The sequence below is a fragment of the Giraffa tippelskirchi genome, chromosome 13, assembly GCF_054371585.1.
Source record: "Giraffa tippelskirchi isolate mGirTip1 chromosome 13, T2T-mGirTip1v1.2.pri, whole genome shotgun sequence".
Taxonomy (NCBI): Eukaryota; Metazoa; Chordata; class Mammalia; order Artiodactyla; family Giraffidae; genus Giraffa; species Giraffa tippelskirchi.
This window is the reverse complement of record NC_137287.1, coordinates 26979289-27005947: the sequence shown is the minus strand read 5'-3', so window position 1 is coordinate 27005947 and position 26659 is coordinate 26979289. Positions and strand designations below refer to the sequence as shown.

Sequence of the window (26659 nt, the reverse complement as noted above, 5' to 3'; positions counted from 1 at the left end):
GAACTTTGATGTGAACATTTGAGAGACAGAGATGAGAATAAGTGTTAGAAACAGACTGTGGTGTCTCTGTCTCTGAGAATTCTTCTGGGGTGGCCCCTATATGTGCAGCTGCATGGAACTTCTGTCCTGTCCAGAGACAGGGGACTGGTGGAGGTGACCTTGGATGACCCCAGGAGCCTCCTTGAGCTCTCCTTACCTGAAACCCAGCATACAGGAGGAGCAGTGGCAGGATGGCCACGACAGCCAATGGGGTGGTCACTGTCACCACCAGCCCAACTTCCAGGAGTCCGAAGGCATACATCAGTAGAGACCGGAGTTTGTCTGGGATGTCCACATCTACTATGTCTGTCTCCTTGGAGAAGCGGTTCAGCAGGTTCCCAATGGGCGTCCGCTCAAAGAAGCCAATAGGAGACCGGGCCACATCCCACAGCAGACCCCGGAAGAGCAGGCTCGATGCCCGGATCCCACCGAGGAGCACTGTGGCCATGGAGGCAAACAGCCCGATTGCTGGGGACAGAGACATCAGGGCATCAGGGCTGGAGACCTCCATGACCCCACGGTGGCTATCTTATGATCTGACCACCCTGACTATCCCTTGAGGGAACCATCACATAGAGGGTTGAATAGTGTCCCCTCCTCCAAATTCATGTCTACCAGGAATCTCAGAAAGTGACCTTATTTGGAAATAATGTCTTTGAAGATATTATCAGTGAATGAGCTTGAGATGAAACCATCCTGGATTTAGGGCAGGGTCTAAATCCAGTGACTAGTGTCATTGGATAAGAAGAGAAGATGCTGTGAACATGGAGGCAGTGATGCACCACAAGCCCAGGTATGCCAAGGATGGCCAGCAACCAGCAGAAGCTAGGGGAAAGGCAAGGGACAGTTTCTCCTTCAGAGCCTCCAAGAGGGACCAGTTTTTGCTGACACCCTGACTTTGGACTTCTGGCTTCAGCACTGTGAGAGAATAAAACTTCTGTTGTTCTAAGATACCAAGCTTGTGGTAATCAGTTTTATAGAAGCCCTGTTCTTCTTGTTGTTTAGTCGCTTAGTAGTGTCTGACTCTTTTGCGATCTCATGGACTGTAGCCTGCCAGGCTTCTCTGTCCATGGGATTATCCAGGCAAGAATACTGGAGTGGGTTGCCCTTTCCTCCTCCAGGGGATCTTCCCAACCCAGGAATTGAACCTGCGTCTCCTGCATTGGCGGGTGGATTCTTCACCACTAGTGCCACCTGGGAAGCCCACGGCAGCCTTAGGAAACCAATATATCCGCTTCCTCCCACAGCCCATCCGTGTGCTTGCAATGGAGTTAACTTCACTCTCTGTTTCTAGAGTGGGGAGAATTTCATCCCTGGACAATTCAAACCTCTGCAGTTAGTTCAGGGGTGAACACATGACCCAAGTCAGGCCAATGAGGGTGAGACCTGGGACTCTTGGGAAGAGGTGCTCACTTTTTTGAGATGGCCAGACTGGAACTGTGAGATACCGTCTTACCACCAAGCCTGCCTGCATAGGAAGCTATCATAGAGGAGGAAAATGAAGCTAATCTTCCAGCATTTGTTGGACCCCTGAATCCAGCCATACCTGAAACTAGTTACCTATGGATTCCAGTCACATAAGCCAATAAATTCTCCTGTTGCTTAAACTAGGTTGAGACATATAGTTTTATATAGTTAGTACATCATACCTATATAGTTTGTAGCTGTATTAATTTCAAATAGAGCAGACTTTAGAGTAAGGAAAGTTATCAGGGATAAAGAGGGCATTATATAATGATAAAGGAGTCAATTCTCAAGAAGACAGAACAGTCCTTAATGTGTACTGCCTAACAACAGGGCATCAAAATATGTGAGGCAAAAACTGATAGAACTTTAAGGAGAAATAGATGCATCCATTATCATAGTTGGAGAACTCAACTCTTCTCTATAAGAAAAGGACAGACGCAGTGGGCAGAAAATCAGTAAGGACAGAGATGAACTCAACCACACCATCAGTCAACTGGATACAATGAACAACAACAGATCACTTCACCCAACGGCAGCAGAACACAAATCCCTAAGTTCATATGAAACACTCACTAAGATAGACCACATTCCGGGCCACAGAATACGCCTTAACAAATTTAAAAGAGGAGAAACTTTACAATGTCTGTTCTCAGACTGCAGTGGAATTACACAGAAACAACAAATACTTGGAAAATCCCCAAATATTTGAAGATTAAACAACACATTTCTAAGTAACACATGGGTCAAAGAAGAAACCTCATGAGAAGTTTTTAAATATTTTAAACTAAGTGAAAATAAAAACACGACTTATCAAATTTGGAGGATGTAGTGAAAGCAGTACTTAAATGTATAGCATGAATGGGGCTTCCCAGGCGGTGCGAGTGCTAAAGAACCCGCCTATCAGTGCAGAAGACATAAGAAATGCAGGTTTGATCCCTGGATGAGAAGCTCCCTTGGAGGAGGGCATGGCTACCCACTCCAGTATTCTAGCCTGCAGAATCCCATGGACAGAGGAGCCTGGTGGGCTACAGTCCATAGGGTGGCAAAGAGTCAGACTGAAGCAACTTAGTGAGAGACTGATAGTACTGAATAAGCATATATTAGAAAAAAGGAAGATCTAAAATTCATCATCTGAGCTTTCACCTTAGGAAACTAGAAAAAGAAGAGAAAACTGAATCCAAAGTGAGCAGAAGAAAGTAAACAATAAAAAGCACAGTAGAAATCAATGAAATGGAAAACAGGCAATCATAAAGAAAATCAATGAAAACAAAGCCAAGTTCTCCGAAAAGATAAAAAAATTTAAAAAAGATAAAAAGATAAGCTTATAGCCAGACTAAGAAAAAAGAAAGAAGAGACAAATTACTAATATCTGAACTTTTAAATAAAAGGACATGATTACAGATCCCATGGACATTTAAAGCATAATAAATGAATACTATGAACAACTCTATGCCTATAATCTCCAGGGGATCTTCCCGACCCAGGGATCAAACCTTGGTCTTCTGCATTTCAGGCATATTCTTTACCGTCTGAGCCACCTGGAAGCCCTAATTAACACTGATGTATGTTATATATGAAAGCTGAGAGAGTAAATTCTAAGAGTTCTCATCACAAGGAAAAATTTTTTAATATATTTAATTTTGTATCTATATGAGATGACAGATGTTCACTAAACTTATTGTGGTAATCAGTTCATGATGTAAGTCAAATCATGGTGCAGCGTGTCAACTACATCAATAAATGTGGAAGAAAAATACAGTATAGAACTCAGAAAAAAAAAAGATTATGTGGTATTGGTGAAAGCACAGACAATCAGATCAATGAAACAGAGGTGAACATGCAGAACACAGATAATTTTAGGGCAGTTGAAACTATTCCGTATGACACTCTAATGGTGGATATATGTCATTATACATTTGTTCAAGCCTATGGGATGTCCAACACTCAGAGTGAACCCTGATGAAAACTGTGGACTCCGGGGTACTTCCCTCCTGGTCCAATGGCTAAGACTGTGCATTCCCAATGCAGGTGGCTCAGGGTGGATCCCTGGTCTGGGAACAAGATCCCACATGCCGCAACTAAGGATCCTGCATGCTGAAACAAAGATCAAAGACCCCACGTGCCTCAACTGAGGCAAAGCACAGCCCCCCTCCCAGAAAAAAAAAGAAGAAGAAGACTGTTTAAAAGAAAAACAACTGTGGACTTCAGGTAACCAGGATATGGGTTCATTATTTGTGACAAATGCACCACTGTGGGGGGTGTTGATAATGACCCAGGCTATATACATGCGGAGGTGGGGGTGTATTTCTATACCTTCTGCTCAATTTTGCTGTGAAAAATAAAGCTATTTAAAAAAAAGAGAGAGAGAAGTTGGGGGGCAATGATGGTGGGGAAGTGGTCCAGGACCCGCCTCCTCTGGGGGTTGAGAGTGGCGGCCACGTGGGGGTGCTGGAAACCACCAGCAGTCAGACTTTGGAGTGGTCCTCTGCCTCGGGGAGGGGCAGAGTCCAGCTGACCTAAGTGCTCAGCTGCCCCCAAACCTGGGGGCCAACATTCTGCCTTTGCCGATGAGGCTGGGAGAGACTCTGAGGGGTCTGTAAAAGTAGGGACTTCCCCAGTCCCAGCTTAAGGATGCAGGTCTGTGTTTGCACCCAGGACGGTTGCCCAGATGTTCAGGAAAAGAGAGGGTGAGCCCGGGTGTGTAGGTGAGGCAGTCCCGAGGAACTCTTGGGTGCAGCTGGAGGATGGAGAGAGGTACCTTGGAGACAGCCCAGGAGCCCGAAGACCCAGCCCCGCAGGGACGTGTGAGTCTGCCGCCCGTCCACGCTGGGGTCGTCTGCCCACAAGCTCAGCCAGTAGCCACGGCAGAAGGAGGCCACTTGCTGGCAGAGGAAGAGGAAAAGTGCGTAGAGGCAGAGCGGGGTGCCCACTGCTCGTAGGTAGGTCAGGTACATGGTAGCCTTCACCTGTAGCACACATAGGAGAGATGTGGGCAGAGTGATGCCCCAGGGGGAGACAGGAAATGCCAGGTGAGGCTCCCAAAACACGCCAACAGGCAGATGGGACCACCATGCAGTACCTCCCACCTGGAGCATTACCTCCCCCCAGGCCCGCCCAGCCTCAGGACCCCCTTCCTCTGTGGCTCCCAGATGGCCAGTGGGGGCCTTAACGGGGACAGGCGATGGCACTTTCTGGGTTGGGAGTGGTTATTTGAACACCTACTATGGACAGGCATGTGTCTCCCTCCTCATCATATTTCCCACCTGACAGATAGGAAACTGAGACACAGAGTGGTTAAGTCCTTTATTTAAGGTCTAGTTCCTACAAATATGAAATTCTCCATGCAGCTGCACCCAGAATGAACTTGTTCAAACATCCACCTGACCCTGTATTGCTGTTGCTGACCTGCCCTTGACTTTCTGTTGCTCTTGGAAGAAATTCCGCACCTCAGTACACCCTTTGACCTTACCCGCCCGCTATGCACTATCTTCTGGTCTCATGGGACCCTTCTCTCTGGCTTCTTCTCACCTCAAGGCCTTGACCCCTGCTATTCCCTCTGCCTGCAATGCTCTTCCCTGCTCTTTCCATGTCTGGTTCCTTCACCTCCTTCAGGGATGTCAAATGTCACTCCTCAGAGCATCATATCCAAGCAGGCTCTCAATCCTTGGTTGGTCCCTCTCTCATCACTTTCTTTACAGCATCTATCATTACCTGATATCACCTTTCTTATTAGCCTAATTGTTTCCTAACCCCACCACCACTGGCCTGCAATCTCCCCCAAGGCAGAAACATCATCTGGCACACAGTGAGGGTTCTGAAAATGTTTGCTGGGTGGATGAGTAGGTGGATGGTTGAGTGAACGAATGGATAAGTGAACAGCTAGATGGGTGGGTGGATGAGTAAAAGAGTGGGTCTGTAAGAGGCTGGGTGGATGGACAGATGGCAGGATGGATGGATGGGTGGATGACTGGGTGAGTGAAGAGTTGGATGGTTGGGTGAGATGGATAGAAGCCTGAGTAGATGGGTGGGTGAGTGGGTGGAAAGGAAAATGGATGGATGAATGAATGAATAGGTAGGGAGTGAGTGGGTGGACAAAGCAGCGTAGGAAAGAAATACTGTAAACTTCAGATTCAGACTGTCCTAAGTTTGAGTCCCGAGTGGTCACTTGCTAGCTGTGAGAACACAGACAAATCTCTAAACTCCTTAAGGACTCAGTTTCTTCATCTCTAATGTGGAGCTATCATCATCTGAGTTTACGGTGGTTGTGAGCATTAAGAAGTATGAAGTGTCTGGAATCTTACTTGGCACATAGTAGGTGTTCAATAAAGGTGAGTTGTCCCCCGCAACCTCTTCCCGCACCCAGTGCTGTATATGTTGGGAGGTCCCGAGCCCCGGGGAACAGCAGTAACAGTGGACAAGGGGTGAGGGGAGCAGATGGTTACCCTGCCATATTGCGTGCTATCCTCTCCTTTTGGCCATCCTGGCCCCTCAGGATCATCCAGGGGAAGCCCGGTCTGGGCCTCTGAAGCAGCGCTGTCCTTCTCAGGGACTAACTTCATGAACCTGTCATTTAGAGTAAATGAGGACAAATCAGTGTCTCTCTTCATGGGGTGTATGGTAGCCACTGAGTCACTCGCTCACTCATTCATTCATTCAACTATCACTGTGAGCACCAATTAGGTGCCATGCTATTTTCCCTCTGCAGTGCCAGCTACCTATTACCCCAGAGTCAAGCAAGCCTGTTCTTCCAATGCCATCTCACTGAGGGAGCTTCTTGGTTGTCATTTTGGTCTAAGCATTGCTGCAATCATTTTGCACCTGCTCTTTACTCTCAGATTTATCAGTCCAGGTTTTCAGGAAGTCTGCTGAACACTTTTGGATTGTTCCTATTAACTGTGGCTGAGTAGGCTGACGACCTTAAGCATGAATTGCCATTTGCTAACTGTGAAACCATGGGCAGCTGACTAATCTCTCCGTGCCTCAGTTTCCTTAGATGTAAAATGGGGATAATTTATGTCTGTCTATCAATCATCTACCCATCAATCTATTTATCCATCTATCAATTTATCTATCTTTGTGATATTGTGATTTATGTTAAGAAATATATATTTGGTCTTTGACCCCATCCCTGGCACAGAGCTCCTAAAACCCTTGTAAATCCCTAAGTGAGTAGAGCCTTGAGAGCATCTTTGTTCTACTGAGATGACTCTGGGTGGGTTCCTGGATGGGGGCTGGTCACTAGAAAAACTAAGCCATGATTAGAAGCTTGAGATTTTCAGTCACACCCCAATTCTCCAGGGAGGGAAGAGGGGCAGGAAATGGAGTTAATGATGAATCATGCCCACATCGGGAAGCCTCCATAAAATCCCAATTATATGGGATTTGGGGTGCTTCCAGATTAGTGCACACACCCAGAGGTTGACACACCGGGCTTCATGCAGACAGAAGCACCTGCATGCAGGACCCTCCCAGACCTCGCCCTGTGTGTCTCTTTATCTGGCTGTTCTGTCTCCTTGATCACATCCTTCAGTAAACTGAGTGCTGTGGGCTATTTGAGCAAATTAATCAAACTCAAGGAGGGTGTGACCAAACCCCCGATTCGTCCCCAAGTAGGACAGAAGTTGTGGGAACCCTGGGGACCTACTACTTGTGATTGGCATCTGAAGTGGGAGGAGCAGGCATGAGGGACTGAGCCCTTCACTTGTGGGATCTGACATTCTCCCCAGGTGGTCAGCATCAGAACTGAGTTCAATTGTAGGACATCCTGTTGGTGTTGGAGAATCGCTTGCTGTGAAGGTTTGAGATGGGTAGGGGAGCACCCATCTGGTGTCAGAAGTGAATGATGTAGTTGTGTGAGAGCTTCCCTGGTGGCACAGTGGTAAAGAACCTGCCTGCCAATGCAGGAGACACGAGTTTGAACCCTGGGTTGGGAAGATCTCCTGGAGAAGGAAATGACAACCACTTCAGTATTCTTGCCTGGATAATCCCAAGGACAGAGGAGCCTGGCGGGCTATAGTCCATGGGGTCTCAAAAGAGTCGGACACAACTTAGCAATGAAAAGACAACAGCAATGGAGAGAAAGGGGGATGGTTAGCAAGTTTTTCCAATAAAATATTCATCTTCCTACATCTATGTATCCGCTTCTCTGTCTTGCTATTTGTCTACCTACCTACCTGCTTACCTCTCTACCTATATCTATTTATCTATCTACCCAGCATCCATCTACATGTCTATCTATCTGCTCTTACTTAGGATACTGTACACCGTAGGCCTGCCCAGCGTATGGCCCAGGAGCGCTCTGGGCGACTGACTGTGATGGGAGGAACTGGGCCCAGCCTCAGGGACTGAGGCCCCTCCACTTCCCCCTGTGGTCCCCCAACAACTGGCACTGAAGCGCGCACTCTCGCACTTTCTGGCGGTGCCCAGTGGTCTATTGCTCTGTTTTACAAGGTCACTTTCCATGAAAATGGAGCGCAAAGGTGGTCCCTCAGTGAGTCCATCAGTGAGCGGCCAGAGGGAGCTGGAGACAAGGGGACACCAGGCCTCCGCCTGGTGACCCCGCCAGCACCAAGGGACACTGATGTGCCTCAAAGCATGAGCCACAGGGCCTGGCACGGACATTAACAAGCATGGCCTGACTCCTCCTTTGCATCGGCCCTGCCCCACTGCGGCCACGAGACAACTCTGACAAACTTCACGGACTTCATCACACCTGAAGGCAGGTGGGTCACTCTGTGAAAGGGACACGTGGGGACTTAGTCATTTTGGCTAACTGACCGCCCAGTGGTCTCTGGTGATCATTCTGCACTGGGCCCCATGGTGGGTCTTCAGCAGGTGTTCAATCTAGAATGGTTGGGGCCGCCCCACCCTCCTGGAATGCAGGCGGTCACACAGCACCTCTGCTTCAGCCTCAGCTTTCGGGCCCTCCCTGTGCTCAGCACCACAGCGAACTCACCTCTCTGATCCGTCCTCAGGCCTCCCACCTGCAGCAGAGCCTCTGGGGTCCTTGGCACCGGCCGGGGGTTCTGTTTCTGCAAGGTCAAGGGAGCCGTGTCACTCGATGGAGGTCGGTACCTCGGGGCCCGGATGCTGGCTCTGACACCCACTGGCTGTGCGGCCTTCACTCACTGAGCATCCATGTCACCTGGCTCCTTCTCTCTCACTCCGTCCTCCCTGGGTTCTTCCCAGAACCTCATTCACTCACCCACTTACTCACTTGGCAAAAATAACCAAGCATCTGCTATGAACTTGGGGCTGGGAAACAGCAATAATCACTGCACCAAGTCCAATCACTTGAGTCCTCCCAGTGCCCTTATACAAGCAGTTCACTGTTTCTGGAATGTTCTTTTCCAGATAGCTCTCACCCAACCTCAGATGTCCTCTCCCCAAAGAAGGACCCTCCTGCCCACCACTTCCCAGGCCGGGAGGGTCCTATCTTCAAGCTCCAAGCAGGTGACACAGTGAATCAATGTTTAGGGACTTTACCAGGGTGAGCCACTGCGTAGCAGAGGAGGTGGAGCCTGGGATGTGGGGAGACCTGGCTGTGAGCCCTGACTCTGTCTTGGAGGGGCAGCAAACAACATACAGATGGAGGTTCAAACCTTGGCACTGCCACTTACAAATCAGGTCAACTTAGACCAGTTCTTTAACTTCCAGGCTTCAGTTCTCATCTAAAATATGGAAGTTCCCTGTGTCATACATCAAACTCCCACTGGCTCTCTGTTTTACAAATGGTAATGTATGTGTTTCAAGCTGATGCTCTGTGACAACCTGGAGGGATGGAGTGGGGAGGGAGGTGGAAGTGGGGTTCAGGAGGAAGGGAGGGGACACATGTATGCCTGTGGCCGATTCATGTGGCTGTATGGACAAGGCCATCACAGTACTGTAATTATCCTCCGGTTAAAATAAATAAATTTTTTTAAATGAAGGCAAGTACAGTACTGACCTCACAGGTGCTAAGTGGTGATCAAACGAGTTAATGAAGGTGACCCTGGCAGCTCTTTATCATCACTGTGGCTGAACGTGGATTGCTGACTTTCCTACCAGAACACTGTCAATTTTTCCAATAAGGATTGTAGGTTCTCTGGGTTCTCTGGATAGGTAGAACCCCTAGCTGGCATGCCCAGGGCCTCTGGCCTCAAGGCACCAAGTGACCTCCTTGCTAGGTCCCTGTAGCAGTTACAAGCACAGACTCTGGAGCTGAACACACCCAAGTTCTAATCTTGAGACCTTGGACAAATTATTTAACTCTCTTTTGGCTGAGCTGCTCCTCTGAAAAGTGGCTGCAATAATTGCACAATGAGATGGACTCACAGTACACTCATGAGCACATTGTGGGCCCCTTCCTGCTCCGACCAGGACCCCGCTGCCGAGCCCTGGCGGCCCCGTCCCCTTCCTCCTTGGCCACCCTGAGGCCGTGGAGGCGCTGGATGCACTTGGAGTCCGGGGTGGTGGGTCCTGTCCGAGGGCAGGTGGCAGTGGGCGCCCAGAGTCCACGGTTGCACCCTGAATCTGCTGCCCCAGCACCTGGTCCTGAGGAAGCTCTCGGCCAGACCATACCATGCAGCATGGGGGATCGAACGCATGGCCCCGGCACCGGGAACCCAGAGTCTCAACCACTGGACTGCCGGGGAAGTCCCATCCAACAATGCTTCTGATAATGCTACATAACTCAGTAGGTTTAATCATGGCATAAATAATTAACTCAGGATGAATCCCCTGCCCCAACATAAACGTCAAACTTTCAAACTGCTGGCAATTCAGTGAGTAAGGGCACACCCCTCATTTTATAACAAAATCAAATGATACCTCTGTGGTACCACAGAGCACCCATAATAAACACAAAACTTCCTTGGGTGGCTGTCTTAAAGATTTGTATGAATACCTATTTATCTATACTTGTTTTCATATAAAATGCTATAATTTACTTACCATTAAGTTACACTCGCCAATCAAGAGCTACATTCTTATTGCCTCATTTGGTCTATCACAGTACATCTAGGTATATGAGTCTGTTTTCAGTTGCTAAGTCATGTCCAACTCTCTGCGATCCCGTGGACTGCAGCCCACCAGGCTCTTCTGTCCATGGAATTTTCCAGGCAAGAATACTGGAGTGGGTAGCCATTTCCTATTCCGGGGGATCTTCCTAATTCAGGGATCCAACCTGCATCTCCTGCGTTGGTAGGCAGATTTACCACTGAGCCGCCAGGGAAGCCCTCATACTCTACTTGACCTTCCCTGATAGCTCAGCAGGCAAAGAATTTGCCTGCAATGCCAGAGACACAGGGGACGTGGGTTGGATCCCTGGGTCAGGAAGATCCCCTGGAGAAGGACATGGCAACCCACTCCAGTAGTCTTGCCTGGAGAATCCCTTGGACTGAGGAGCCTGGTGGGCTCAAGTCCAAAGGGTCACAAAGAGTCGGACACAACTGAACAACCATGCACACACGCACTTGACCTTAGCCAAAAGGCTGAGAAGCTAGTCTAGGTATATCATATTTGGGCCTGTTACTCAAAGTGTGGTACATTGATCACAACCATCAAAAGCCTTTAAATCCCAAAATCTTCATGGGGAAAGCCTGGAACGGCATTTTAAATGAGCATTTCAAGTAAATTTTTGCATCCAAAAGTCTGTGAACCACTGCTCTGATGAAGAGATGTGAGCCTGGCTTATGTAAAGACATATACACGTGAAAGTTGGACTCGTACACTGCATTAATGAAAAATCAGGCAAAAAAAATAACTGCACAGTGCCTCATAGTGGGGGTGTGAAGACCAAATAAGACAATGCATGTTTATAGAAGCATTTAGCACAGCCCCTGGCTCATAGAAAGTTCCACTGGCACCAACTGGGGGATGGGTGGCCTCATGGGAAAGCTGTCTGCCTCTGGCCTGGGCCTGTAGGGAGAGTGTGGTCTGAAGGCTCCACTCTGGCCAGCGGGAGCTGTGTAACCTCCTCTCCAAGGGTAGCAGAAGCCAGGCACAGAGAACCAGCAAAGCCCAGCCGGTACCTCCTTCTCCTCCATCTCCTGGCTGTCTGGCTCCATCCAGAAGGCCCACCAGGGCCCCCTTCCTGTGCAGCAGCTCCTGGAAGGAACCCATCTCTGCAATGGCCCCATCTTCTAGCACCACGATCCAATCAGCCTGGGGCAGGACATGGAGTGCGTGGGTGACGAGAATCCGAGTCTGGCAGGAAGGGATGGAAGTTACACTCATGCACTTGAGCACTGTTCCAGAGCTGGGGGAGGGGGCTGGCAGTGTCCTGGGGCTCAGAGTGGGGAGACTTCCCCTTCTTGTGCTCCTGCCAGGTTTCTTGAAAATGGCATGTCCCAACAGAGAAGGAGCTCCTTCAACCTGTCTTGAAACCAGAAGACACAGTTCACCTGAACCTGGCCAGTGACCTGACACAGAGCTGTGGTACTTTAACCACAGACCCATAGGCAAGAAATGACTGAAGATGTGGGCCACTGAGATTTGGGGGCTGTTTGTTATGCAGCGTGGTCACAGCAAAAGCTGACCTTTACAAAGAGGAAAACTGAATTCCAGGAGGGTGGTGGTGGGCAGATGTAGGTTAGAACTTTCTCTACCTTTGCACTATGGCCTCTGAGACATTTTCCCAAACTTACCGTCCCCCGGAGCAGCCCATCAGGCCCAATGACCTGGTTGAAAATGTGCTGGCCAACATGGGCATCCAGAGCTGCCAAGGGGTCATCCAGCAGATACACAGCAGCCTTCCTGTAGATGGCCCGGGCCAGGCTCAGCCGCTGCTTCTGGCCCCCAGAGAGATTCATGCCCTGTGATGACAAGAGAGGGATAGGAACCTGGGTTTACACCTACAATGCCAGTGTGATGTTAGGACATGTCTGCTCACCAGAATGAGCTATGGCTCACAGTGCCTGTCCTCCATGGCCACTTCCAACTTGAAACACTTGCTCTCAAAACAACATCCCCCCACCTCCACCCTGCCTGGCTTCTCCCTTTTCCAGCCAGGTTTCCTGCATCTGCTTCTCCTTCCCCTTGAGTCCAGTTTCTATTCCCATTTCTCCATTCATACAGCCTTCCTCATGGGCACTGGTCACTCCCCTGTTGCCTAATCCAGTGGGAACTTTTCAGTCCTTATTTTCATTCATTCATTCATTCATCATTCCACTCATATTTACTGCATGGCTGTTATGTGGGGAGAGCTGATGGTGGGGGGGCACAGAACATTCTAAGTCTACCTCAAAGGGGGATCCAGCAGGATTTGCTGATGGATTAGACATGGGTGTAAGAAAAAGAGAGAATCAAGGAGGACACCAAGGTTTAGGCTCTGAGCTCTGCAAGGATGGAGCTTCCATTACCCAGGATGGGGTGGGTTTCAGGGGAGCAGGCAACAGGAAATCATATTTGGTTTAGAATGTGACATAGCTGGACAGACATGGAGGGCAGCAGGCACCCCACTCTCTCCCCTTGGCTGCAGGATGCCTCATCTTTCTCCCCAGATGTTCCTTCTCAGCTGCTCTTTCTGGCTCCTCCAGACCCTTTCCTGGAACCTCTCCTCTTCCTTCCAGGAAACCTTACCCATTTACTTTACTTTATCTCCCACTTTTCCACTTTCAATTCCTTAATCCAAGGGTCAGCAAATGTGTTCCATAAAGGGCCAGATAGTAACTATTTAAAATAGGTTTGTGGGGGCTTCCCTGGTGGTCCAGTGGTTAAGAATCCATCTTGCAATGCGGGGGGATACTGGTTTGATCCCTGGTCTGGGAAGATCGCATACGCTGTGGAGCAACTAAGCCTGTGTGCCACAACTACTGAACCCACATGCTGCAACTACTGAAGCCCGTGTACCACAGAGCTCATGCTCTGCAACAAAGAGAAGCCACTGCAGTGAGAAGCCTGTGCACTGCCACTAGAGCAGCCCGCGCTCTCCGCAACTACAGACAGCCCATGTGCAGCAGCGCAGACCCAGTGCAGCCAAAAATAAATAAAGCTTTGCTGCCCCACCCCCACCCTAGTCTCTGTTACAGCTGCTCGTCTCTGCCCTGATCATGAAAGTGCAGCCATGGACCACAGATAAATGAATGTGCGTGGCTCGGTTCCAATAAAACTTTATTTACAAACCCAGCTGGTACGCCAGATTTGGTCTGTGGGTCATAGTTTGTCAATCCCTGCCCAACCCATAGCTCTGGAGGCACACATCCTGTTTATCAGACATCTCTACCCAGATTCTGTGGTGAGGTCCTGAGAGAGGAAGCAATCTGACCAGTGTCACCCAGAGAGGCAGGGCAGGAGCCTGGGTCACCTCATTCCCAGTTGTTAAAGAGCTTCCACCCCCCACCCCACCAACCCAAGCCATGTCTCCCGGCCTCTCTTCAGTCTCCATTTTCAACCATTCTCATTAATGACTATTTACTGAGCACTTGCTATGTGCCTGGCCCTGAGCTGGGCCCCTTTCCTCTCCTACTTTCTTGCCCACTCTGTCTCCCCTGTATCCTTCCCTCACACTACCCACAGGTCAGGGCAGCTAATGGCCCCCGGCCACCCTGCCTCCCTGGCCCATGAAGGCCCCCAGGACCCTCACCTGCTCCCCGGTTCGGGTGTGGACCCCTGCAGGGAAGCCATCCACATCCGGCCACAGAGCACAGGCCTCCAGGACCGTCTCCAGCCACGGTGCATCCAGCTCCTGCCCGAAGCACACATTATCCACCACAGACATGTTCTGGACCCAGGCCTCCTGGGGCACGTAAGCCACCGGACCCTAAAAGACAAACAGGCTGATGGGGACGGGGTTGGGAACAGTTTTGGAGGAGCAGTGGGAGCCGGGCTGTTGGCAGTGGTGAAAGGCAGCAGGGAGCTTAGCTGTGAGATGGTGAACTGGGAGGTGCAGAGGCAGGGGACAGTCCAGTGAACAGCAGGGGCCCGGCCTCACCTTGATGCTCACGGACCCTTCCACCTTGGACAGCTCCCCGAGGAGGGCAGACAGCAGGGAGGACTTTCCTGCCCCCACGGGACCGACGACAGCGAGCAGGCAGCCCTGGGGCACTGTGAGGTTGATCCTGGCAACACAGAAGGGGCGAGGGTTCCTGAGTAGGACTCAGCCTGAGTCTGGGCAGAGTTGGTGAACCCCAGACAACTGGCCTCAGCTTCTGGTGACTCACCCAGGATGGGGGGCCACTAAGAGGATGTCTGGGGCCCTCCTTCTTCTTCTAACCCCTGTCTGGCTATGCGAGCCACCATCCTGCATGCAACTGTACACGAGACCACATATGCATGCACATGTGTACACAGATGCACACATGCACGCACACAGGTCTGTGCACACTCCCTATACCACATCCACACGCACATGTATACACACATGGGTCTGAGCACACTATACCACACATGCATGCACAGGTGCACAGATGCACACACACACAGGTCTGTGCACACTCACTACACCATACCTCATGCGCACCTGTACACAGATACACACATGCCAGAATACACAAGGGCACACATAACTGTGCCCACATGCACTATACAGACTGCACACACAGATGCACACCCTCACACAAGTACACATACACATGCACACCACACAGGTGCACAGAGACAAGCACATGACATATGCACAATCTATGCACACACAAGTGCATACACAAACGATCTCACACACACACCTGTGTGCACACACACACGTACACTTGTATGTACACATGTACCCATGCACACAGAGTTTACTGGTTGGGAGAGTTTGACTAGCATCTCCTGTTGCCCAGGTCACAGCCACAGGCTCCTCAGTGCTCTCCTACTGAAACCCTCCTACTGAAGCCCCCGACCCTGTCCATGTCCTGCAGTCCATCCCTCCCACACGGGCCCGAGGGACCTGTTCCAACCCAACTCCCCCACGGGGGCCCCAAAAGTTCCCGCTTCACTTGGGGTAAAAGTTGAGGTTCTGACAATCATGAAGGATGCCCAGCATCCCATCACTGCAGCCACGCTGATGTCCTGTTTCTCAAATACACCTGGGGGATTGTGCCCCACAAGTGTCATGTGGCAAAGTCTAGAGGTACTTTCAGTTGTCACACCTGGCGGGCCTGCTTTCTAATCTAGTGGGTTGATATTGGGAGTTCTGCTAATCCCACTACAGGGCACAGGACAGCCTCTATCACACAGAACTCTTAGCCCAAATGTCAGTGGTGTGGAGGTGGAGAGTCCTGGGTCCAGGCACACACCTGCCTCAGGACCTTGGCACTTGCTCTTCCCACTGCCTAGAAAGCTCCTCTCCCAAACATGTGCAAGGCTCGTTCCTTCCTGTTATCTCACCTCTGTTTAAATGCCAGGCCTTCCCTCAATGCACATACCTGTCCCTTGACATCACTCTGCCCCCTCACTCTGATTTCTCATTTGTGCCCCCTGCCCCACCCCCACCCCACCCCACTCCCTGCCATCAGAATGTCAGCCCCAAGAGCACAGGGCCCTTATCTGTTTTCTTCACTCTATTCTCAGTTCCTAGAACAGGGCCTGGCACATAGCAAGTGCTCAATAAACACTATGAAGTGGGTGGATGACAAGCAACACAGATACAGTCCAGGGTGTTTCCTCTCCCTTCACAGGGAGCTTTGGGGTTGGCTGGGGTTTTCTGCCCCAGAGACCCAGCTAAAGAGCTGGGGGCTGGAGGTGACAAAGGCCAGTCTGACATAGCAGGGACAGAAGTGGCCATGGCTGGCCAGACCCTGGGGACTCTTGGCCAGGCTTCCCTCAACATCAACATGACCAGCCTGGGGACCAGAGGGGCGTCTCCTCCCTGACAGGCAAGCCTCAGAAACCCTGTTCTGTCTATGGGAGCTCTCACTTTCCCGTCCTCCCCCACCCACCTCGTCAACATCCAAGGGAAGGCTGTTACCAGGGAAACCACCTGTACCTGTGCAGGCAGGGAGCGCTTTCCTGGGACCAGCTGAAGGTGCCTTCCTGTATTCTGATGCAGTCCTCCCCAGCAGCTACAAGGCACACAAGGCTAGTTACACAAGATGCTCCAGGCTCGCCCCTCCTCCAGCACACCCACGGGCAGCAGGAAATCTCCCCCACTAAACAAACTGTTCCTCTACGGACCGGCTTGTGTGACCCTGCGGTGGTCACATTCTCTCCCTCTCAGATGGTTACATAACTCAGTGGTTGGCAAACAACAGCCTAGGGGCCAGACCCTGTCTGCTGCCTATTTTTATCAAGTTTTATTGGAACACAGCCACGCCCATTCATTTATGTATTCCTGGGGTTGCTTTCACACTAGAAAGGCAGAAGTGAGCAGTTATGACAGAGAAAAAAGGACTTGGAAAGCTTAAAATATGTACAACTGGGTCCTTCACAGAAAAGGTTAGAGGGCAGCTGATACAATTTATCACCTGATCCAGGACTCTGGAAATGGTGTGTTATTAATTTCACTGGGACCATTGATGTAACCAGGGACATATAGTCTCCCCATGTCTCTGGGTCTTAGATATTTTATCTGTGTAACAAGGGAGGCACCAGATTAGTGGTTTCAGACCTTGAATACACATTTAGAATCACCTGGAAAGATTTTTTTAAAAAAACACAAAGCTCTCGATGGTTCAGCTCAAACCAATAAAGGAGATTCTCCTTGAGGATGAGGCCTGAGAATCCTACATTTAATAAGCAGTCAACACTACTGACACCCACTGAATTGGATGGTCTCTAGGGGAGGATTTCAGACACACTGCAGGATGCCCAGTTATATCTGAATTTCAGATACACCATGAGTACTTTTTCAGGATAATTTTGCCCCACACGTTGCATGGGAGATACTTATGCTAAAAAATCCGAATTTCTTAATATGTGAAATTCAGATTTAACTGGGAGTTCTGTGTTTTTCTTGTGATTTTGGCTACTGTGCTCTGGGGGCTCATTCTTTCTTAACAATCTGGGGTGTGGGGATGTGTCATTTTCCTGCCTGTAAAGTGGGTGGGTCAGGGGAGCACCTACCCTGTGGTATCATGGTGAGGGGCGAGGGGGTCATCACTAAGTAAAGCACTTCCAAAGTGCTGGCTCATGGTAAATGCTCGGTCACTGCCAGCTGTTGGTGCTTGTGTTAACCTCACTGTCACACACCTTCATGGGAAGAGCAAGGACTGGGGTGGGGGTGTGGGAGCGTGGTGAGGCTCTGGTCGCAGGCAGGTGACCAAGGATGTCAGAGTCATGACTTAAATAACACTCAGGGGTTTCTGGTCCAGGGTCCACGGGGCCCTCCTGCCGGGATACAGGCATGACCTCTTGGACCCTAAGCTAGTTATCAGGCAGCTCCAGAAAGTCGGGGGCCTGCTCTCTCTTGGTGACCCTCAGGACGATTCTGGTGGAGGTGGGTTGCCACAGTGGGGAACAAAGGCCAGGAGTGGGGCTGTTACTGCCTGGGCCACAAAGCTGGGCAAGGCAGTCCTGGGATTCCAAGCCAGCGTCCACCTCCAAACGCCTGAATCACACCAATTTGACTAAACAGGGCTGTGCCCAGCTGAAAACGTGCCAAAGCCGAGAAGAGCCTCAGAAACACCAATTTGGGGTTATTTAGAGGTCTCTTTGCTGACTTCTTTCAGCAAAGAGGAATTTTACCAATAATAATTCTAATAATAACTAAAATGCATTGGATGATGACTTGGTGCAGAGCCCTGCTCTAACTGAGAGGCTTCAGAGGACCCATTCAACCCTCACAACAATCCTGTGCAGAGCTGCTGTGATGATAACCATGTCCATTTTGCAGATGGGAACACTGAGGCTCAGGCAGATTAATAACTGGTCAAGGTCACCCACCCTGGGGTCTGTGCTGGAGCCAGAATTTGGATTCGGATGATTTCTAGGTAAGCAACCTGATGCTTCCTTAGTCACAAGGGGAGGGTTCCTACACAGTGCCCGTTTCCAAGTAACAGCCTACAGCAAGTCTGCACACCCCATCGCTGGCAGCCCCCAGCTGGGGTCCTGGTATTCCACCAGTGGGAAGGGGGGCCCTGCTGGTTCTCCTGTCTCTCCCACCCCCTCCTGCTGAACTCAGCTCTCACCGCATCTGGAGGGACTCAAGTCCACAGCCCCAGTGTCAATTTCTTCCAGGGAGAGGAAGGCAGCCAGGCGGTCAAAGGACACCCGGGCCTGGAGAAACCAAAGCCTTAGGTCAGCTGTACCGTAAGGGCCACAAAGGAACTCAGACTTTGGGTGTTGGGTGCCTCAGGATAGTGGGAAAGCTTCCTGCCTACCAAGCCCTATGCGTTTACAAGGCAGCAGCACAAAGCTCTCCAGGTCATGGACAATGAAGCGCATGAGGTTGGCACAATGCTGGTGGTGACCTCCCACCTCCTTGCTTCCATTCTGCAGACCAGACCAGGGAGGAGGACCATGGCTTTTTTGATTGGCTGTCATCAGGAACGATTACAAACTCTGTCCACCTGGGGGTGTCTCCACTCCCAGCCCCAAGCCCATCTTCAGGGATGAAAGAATAAATAGGAATGTCTCAGCTGGAGCAGTTTTCTTATTTTCATCATGCCCCAAGGAGGCACAGTGTGAATAGAGACAGTAAAGGAAGAGAAATGAAATGAAATCCCTTTGTATTAATGTAAAAAAGGGACCAGAATGAATCCTCGCAGATGGATTTGCTAGAAAGGTGATGCTGCCTATTTTGAGGATGTTTGCTGGCTTCTTCCCACTGTTCCCTGTGACCGCCCATCTCTTTCCCTGTTTTGTTTCATTGTTTCAGCACAGCCTGCCAGGTTCCTCCCGGACAGCCTCCCCTCCCCGCGGCCTCACCTGGACGACGGAGTGGATGGAGAAGGGCAGGAAAGCCTGGGCCTTGTTGAGGATGTTGAGAACCGTGAGGGTCACGAAGGCTTTCTCGGCGTCCATGGCGTTCTCCTCGGCCACCAGAGTATGCACAGCAAACACAACGAGCGCCACCTGGGTGAGACACAGGAGGTGACAGTGAGCTGCCAAATGTGGCCAGGGAAGGCAGGCTAGCTACAGGTCTCCAGGGGCCATGTGGCCACACCTGCCATGCTGGAATGGGTTCTCTTCCACCCAGATCGTCCCCCAAATTCTGCTATTGATGGAGGGAGTTGTGTGTATGTGGCCCCCACTCTTAGTATCAGACATTCTTAGTTCTAGGTATTGGACAACAGTGCATTTTTCCATCTTGTCAGCATTTTCATGGTTCCAGACAACGGTGGGATTTATGGCTCTAGACTCTGGGAAGATGACTCAAGTTGCAGGTATCAGCCACCACGGGGCGCTCTGGATCCTGGTGGCACTTGTGGTTCTAAATGTCAGTGGGGGGGGGTTTCATATCCATGGGTTGGTGGTGGTAGTTTCCAGGTGTTGTTGATAACGATGGTCATGCTAGGTGATGGTCAGTCTGTGACAGTCACTCGGTGTGATGGTGACCCTGTGATCCTATGTGGGGAGCCCTCATCCCGCACCCCCAGCACTCCCTCCCTCAGTCCTTGCTCTGCAGGGGGACCAGAGGGACATCACCAGAAACGTGGACACTTGGAAGGACACCAGAGACACGGAGAAGAGGAGGCTGGAGGTCTTCAAGGCACCCAGCTCCTGGGCCCGGATGTGCAAGACTCTGTCCAGAAAGGCTCCCTCCCAGCCGTGGTACTTGACCGTCCTCACGTTCCTGAGGATGCAGCTGGTGAGCCGCGCCCGACAGTCCTTCTGCCTCATTTGCTCTTCCTGGGTCCAGAGGGAAGAAGAGAGGAGAGGATAGGAAGTCTGGAATGTTCCTTCTCTGCAACTGCCACAAGCCCCCACCCCTACCCTGCACCTCCCTCCTCCCCCCTGCCCTGCACCAGCACGAGTCCTGAGACCTGCAGACTTGCCACCCACTTCCAGCCTGGAGTGTCCCTTCTTCCAAATGCCAGACCTGATAGTGGTTCCTCTTCTTGGTGATGAAGAAATTCAGAGGGAGGAGGCTCATGAAGACAGCGATGGCGGTGAGGGCAGACGGTCCTAGAAGCTGGGTAAAGAGGGGGCTGGATGTCATGAGACGCCTCCAGGAGCCCAGCTGTCAATACAAGGCTGGTTGGGGAGTGGTGGTTGTGATGCTCAGACTCGGGTCCTAAGGCAGTGAGGTGTCAGAGAGTCCAATGACAGCAGGCACCAGGTCATAGAGACCGGGACTCCTGGGCTCCTTAGAAGGAAACACATGTGGAAGATGGAGTCCACCTGTGTTTGGTGGTGGAGGGAAAAATTATGAACCTCACATGATGGAGGGGGTGGTCATAGTCATGACAACATACATCCAGGTGGGCAGGGTTGTGCCTGGCAACGTTGGTGAAAACAGACTCTGGATGCGGGTCTGGGTTCCAATCCTGAATTTATGCCACACTTGGTGTGACCCTGGGCAGAGCTGGACCCAGAAAGAAGGCTGAGCGCCAAAGAATTGATGCTTTTGAACTGTGGTGTTGGAAAAGACTCTTGAGAGTCATTTGGACTGCAAAGAGATCAAACCAGTCAATCCTAAAAGAAATCAATCCTGAATATTCATTGGAAGGACTGTTGCTGAAGCTGAAGCTCCAATACTTTGGCCACTTGGTGCAAAGAGTCGACTCATTAGAAAAGGCCCTGATGCTGGGAAAGATTGAAGGCAGGAGAAGAAGGGGACGACAGAAGATGAGATGGTTGGATGGCATCACCGACTCGATGGATGTGGGTTTGGGTAGACTCCGGGAGTTGGTGATGGACAGGGAAGCCTGGTGTGCTTCAGTCCATGGGCTTGCAAAGAGTCAGACATGACTGAGCGACTGAACAACAACACCTGGGCAAGATACTAACCCTCCCTAAGCTGCAGTTTGCTCCTATTAGAGGGGAATGGAGCTGTTTCCACCGCCTGTAGCAGGTGCTACTGTTGTACAATCATTAGCTGAATCTTCACTTCACCCCCACAAGGGTTGCCAGGTTTAGCAAATAAATATATTTAATTGCAAGCCCAGTTAACTCTGAATTTCAGATAAACAGCAAATAAGTTTTTAGTGTAAATATATCCCATGTCATGTTTGGGATAGACTTATAATAAGAAATATTTCTGTTGATCTGAAATTCACCTTTAGTTGGATGTCCTGTATTTTCTCTGGCAGCCCTGCCCCCCACCAGCTTTGTGACCAGGGACAGGTCTCTTCCCTCACTCTTTGGTTTCTCTCTCTGGAAAATGTGAAAGTGGCCAAGAGGATAAATGATTTTTATGTAGTTGAAACAGTAAAATGAAACAGCTAGCCAGTCTGTGTCATTTATGCGGCAATATCGCCACCCAGGGGTCACATGGAGAGGCTCCCAGAAGGCAAACACCTGCCAGAGCTGGGAGAATACTCAAAGGCTGTGAACAGAACGTTAAATAAACTCTCTCTGGCAAAAATGCTATAAATGCTAACCCCAATGCCCACCCCTCCCCCATTTACCAGGGTCTCCTGGTGACTTTCTGAAGTTAGGGACCGTCTGCCAAGAGGCAGACAAAAGTGATGGGTGGTGTCATCTGCAGATTCACTGGGGTCATTGGTCAGCCTGCTTCACTGCCCTGCATTTTCTCCCGTGTCCTTCCCCCCTTTCTCTCCAATAATAACAGCTAACATCTGTTTACTTGCTGAGGACCCACTGCGTGTGCTAGGTCCTAGACTGCAGGTGGCAAGTCAAAAAGCATCCAGGCTCCAAGCCCTTATGGGGGGGTGGGGGTGGAAGTAGCAGCAGAGGCACAATAATGACAATAACACACCACTGGTATTCTGGAACATTCCACACTCACTCATAGTCAATAAGCCATTGATACACCCACCCAGGGGCCCGTGAAATCCGGCATGCAGGCTAGATTCCTCCACCTGTTTATGTGCAGACTTCAAGCTCTACAAAATAATCAATAGCTTTTCCACTACCAAATGATTGATCATGAAAATCAAATGAAGATTCTATAACATGTGGAAATTATGTGAAATTCAAACTTCAGTGTCCATAAGTGATTTTATTGAAACACCACCAGGCCTGTTTGATTAGTAGGATCTGTAGCTGCTTGTGCATTAGAGGGGCAGAGTTGAATAGTCTTAAGAGAGAGCCTACTGCCCCCACAATGTCATACCCTAAGAAAACCACAATTCAAAAAGACTCATGTACCCCCGTGTTCACTGCAGCATTGTTTACAACAGCCAGACCATGGAAGCAACCTAGATATCCATCAACAGATGAATGGATAAAGAAGATGAGGTACCTATATACAATGGAATATTACTCAGCCAGAAAAAGGAACACATTTGAGTCAGTTCTGGTGAGGTGAATGAATCTAGAGCCTGTTATACAGAGTGAGGTAAAGTCAGAAAGAAAAAGAACAAATATCGCATGTTAATACACATTGGAGTCTAGGCAAATGGTACTAAGAAATCTATCTGCTGGGAAGGGATGGGGATGCAGATGTAGAGAACAGACTTGTAGACACAGCAGGGAAAGGAGAAGGTGGCATGAATTGAGAGTAGCGTTGACATATATACACTACCATGTGTAAAATAGACAGCTAGTGGGAAGCTGCTGTATAACACAGGGAGCCCAACTTGGCTCTCTGATGACCTAGAGGGATGGGAAGGGGGGTGGGAGGGAGGCTCCAGAGGGAGGGGATATATATAGTTATAGTTATAGTCATGACTGATTTGACTTGTACAGCAAAAACCAACACAACTTTGCAGAGGACCTAGTCCTCTACAGAAAAGTTTGTGAGCCTGACACCCACACCTGGAGCCGAGTTGAAGATCTTTAAAGTGCTCCACCCCCATGTGTAATCAACAAGACAAACACTTAGGGTACAGCTCTGTCTCACTATCTAAGTGCTCACTGAATTCATCAGCTGAAGGGTAGAGGCACTTTAATTCCACATGCAGGGTATGATGTTGGGGGCAGTAGGGTCTCTCTTGGAAAAGTTATTCATCATTTTGTACAGCCTGAGGTCTGCACATAAACAGGTGGGGGATCTGGCCTGCATGCCGGGTTTCATGGGCCCCTGGGTGGGTGTGTCGGTGGCTTACTGACTGTGAGTGTGTGGAATGTTCCAGAATACCAGTTATGTGTTATCATCATTATCATGCCTCTGCTGCTGCTTCCACCCCCACCCCACCCCCATAAAAGCTTGGAGCCTGGATGCTTTTTGACTTGCCACCCTGCAGTTCAGGACCTAGCACACACAGTGGGTGCTCAGCAAGTACTTAGATGTTAACTGTTACTATTGGAGAGAAAAGGAGGAAGGACATGGGGGAAGATGCAGGGCAGTGAAGCAGGCTGACCAAATGACCCCAGTGAATCTGCAGATGACACCACCCATCACTTTGCCTCTTGGCAGACGGTCTCTAACTTCAAAAAGTCACCAGCAGACCCTGGTAAAAGGGGAGGGGTGGGCATTGGGGTTACCGTTTGTAGCATTTTTGCCAGAGAGTTTATACGTCGTTATTACTTACTTTGCAGATGAGGAAATTAGGCACAGGGAGGCTAGTTATGGGAACGTTTCACAACTAGCAAGTGATAAAACAGGGTATGAACTCACTGCAAGGTCTGTGATTTTAATTAAAAATATTAAAACAAGGGAATTCCCTGGCTGTCCAGTGGCTGGGACTTCAGGCTTTCAGTGCCAAGGGTGCAGGTACAAGCCCTGGTTAGGGAAATAAGATCTCACAAGCTGCGCGGGCAACCAAAAAAAGTCCTACATCACAAAACAGATGTAAGGGAGTCAGAAAAGTTCTGATTTCCCCACCACCACCCCCCAATGGCTACTTTGTGCGTTTTGAAAACTAAGTAGTAAATTCCTGCCCCTAAATTTTCTGTTTTGTTTTTGTTGTTGGTGGTGGTGCTGCTGCTGCCCTAGCATTACTGATAACTTCAAAACGTGCCTAACCAGCCTACTTGGTATCCTGATGCGTGCGTGCCTGCATACACGCGTGCTAAGTCACTTCAGTCGTGTCCGATTCTTTGTGACCCTGTGGATCGTAACCTGCCGGGATCCTCTGTCCATGGGGTTCTCCAGGCAAGAATACTGGAGTGGGTTGCCATTTCCTTCTTGAGGGGACTTTTCTGACCCAGGGAGCAAACCCATGTTTCTTATATCTCCTGCATTGGCAGGCGGGTTCTTTACCACTAGCGCCACCTGTGAAGCCCCAATATCACACCCCCAAAGTGCCAACGTCATCACCATCATCATCATTTGACAGACGAGGAAATTGAGGCCCAGACAGGTGAGCATCCTGCCCAGAGTGAAGTGAAGGCCGCCTTGGCCTGAGACTTTGGCCACAACATCAGTGCACAGGGTGCAGACAAAGACAGGATTAAAGAGGACGAGGAGGAGGAGGGTTCCGCTCAAATCCTGCTCCCTCTGCCCCAGCTCACCTGCCAGAGGTAGACAAAGCACACGACGATCCAGATGAGCGGCAGCCACAGCCCATTGAGGAAGGTGATGCTCTCGGTCAGCCGCTGCACGTCCACAGACACCAGGTTGACCACATCCCCCACCGCACTGGACTTCCTAGAGCTGCTGGACAGAGCCAGGACCTGGGAGGGGCAGGCACATGGAGACCTGAGTCGGAGGGAAGCGGGGGTGGTGAGCAGGTAGGGATGCCTGTGGAGGCAGGGGGACCAGTGGAGGAAGGGAGGTGCTAGAAGGCAGAGAGGCCGACGACTTGGACTGAGCAAGAGCACAGCCACCCGGCAGGCTGGGGTCTGAGTTATGCTGCCCCTGCTGCCTGTGGCAGGTTTCTTTACCATCTGAGCCTCAGTTTACTCATCTGTAAAGTGGGCTAATAAACTCTCCTAGGCCCAACTCCCAGAACCACTGTAACAATCCAGGGAGATGACAAAAATGAAAAGACTGTGAAATCCCTAAAGTACTAGAACAATAACACACTACATCAAAACCTTGGATTTATGATGATGATGGTAGCCATCTGCTGGGCGCTGTGTCCTAGCTGTGCTGTTCTGTGCCCAGTCGCTCAGGCTCTGTTGTGTCCGACTCTTTTGTGACTCTATGACATGTAGCCCTATGGAATGTAGCGCACCGTACTCCTCTGTCAGTGGGACTTTCCAGGCAAGACTATTCAAGTGGGTTGTCATTTCCTTCTCCAGGGGATCTTCCCGACCCATGGATTGAACTCACATCTCCTGAACTGACAGGCAGATTCTTTACCACTGAGCCACCAGGGAAGCCTCATACAAAAATACAGAGTGTTTTACCCACAGTGTTTTAGATTAAATGACACATACTGTGCCTGTTTCATACAGCTGTCTGTTGTGTCCCATCATGGAAAAAATGATGAAAATGTTCATTTATTTCTCACAGTGCCTAGGACATAGGGTTTCCCAGGTGGTGCAGGGGTAAAGAATCCACCTGCCAATGGAGGAGACCCGAGAGACACAGGTTTAATCCTTGGGTCAGGAAGATCCCCTGGAGGAAGAAATGGCAACCCACTTCAGTATTCTTGCCTGGAGAATCCCATGGACACAAGAGCCAGGCAGGCTACAGTCCATGGGGTCACAAAAGAGTTGGACATGACTTAGCAAGTAAACAACAATTTTTGTGTCACTTTGGGGGAAAAAAAATCAATGCCAACTATTCAATAAATTAAAACATCTTGATTAAAAGAGGAAAAAAGAAGAAAGAAAAAGTGAAACTAGAATCAATGAGATGGAGAATTATTAATCCCATTTCACAGCCAAGGAAACTGAGGCACAGAGAAATTGACCAACTTGCCCAAATCCAGAGGGCTTGGATTGGAATCCAGGATAACAGAGGCTAGACAGAATGTTAGACTGAATCCCCCAGGCATTCAATGTGGCTTGTAGATACCAACCTATTTTTCTAACAACCACAAATTTGCCCTGATTCTGGGGTCACAGTGGACCCCTTCCAGCCTGTTGAATACTACATTCTACTTGCAATCCTCTCTGCTGGGTGTGTTAGGGAAGAAGTGAGGGGATGAAATGATGAGGTGGAAATAACCAAGTATAGAAATTCTCCCCAAAATCTTTACTGAGCACCTGCTCTGGGCCTCACTCTGAGTTCTAAGGTCAACAGAGGCGAGGTGCTTGATCTCCTGGGAGTGGAGTTTGAGCTGGGGAAGAAAATTAAAGATGTACACAGGTCATCATTTAATAGTAATTATGATGAGTGCCATGAATAAATATC

At 49.9% G+C, this 26659-nt stretch overlaps 1 protein-coding gene across 3 annotated transcripts in view; it reads right to left on the bottom strand.

Annotated features, from left to right (window-relative positions):
* The window catches only part of ABCC6 (ATP binding cassette subfamily C member 6), a 61252-nt gene that overhangs the window by 12802 nt on the left and 21791 nt on the right, over positions 1-26659 (bottom strand). The window contains exons 10-23 of one of the 3 annotated variants that reach the window (XM_081556263.1): positions 24868-25029; positions 20387-20479; positions 19993-20196; positions 19273-19419; positions 18534-18621; positions 16394-16469; positions 14417-14543; positions 14069-14245; positions 12132-12299; positions 11517-11691; positions 8462-8537; positions 5949-6069; positions 4265-4472; positions 197-507 (exon numbers count right to left, since the gene is read on the bottom strand). In XM_081556263.1, coding sequence (XP_081412389.1) covers positions 197-507; positions 4265-4472; positions 5949-6069; positions 8462-8537; positions 11517-11691; positions 12132-12299; positions 14069-14245; positions 14417-14543; positions 16394-16469; positions 18534-18621; positions 19273-19419; positions 19993-20196; positions 20387-20479; positions 24868-25029 — 2133 coding nt within the window. The remainder of the gene's footprint in view (positions 1-196; positions 508-4264; positions 4473-5948; positions 6070-8461; positions 8538-11516; positions 11692-12131; positions 12300-14068; positions 14246-14416; positions 14544-16393; positions 16470-18533; positions 18622-19272; positions 19420-19992; positions 20197-20386; positions 20480-24867; positions 25030-26659) is intronic. The other 2 variants (XM_081556264.1, XM_081556265.1) reach the window with 2 other exon arrangements.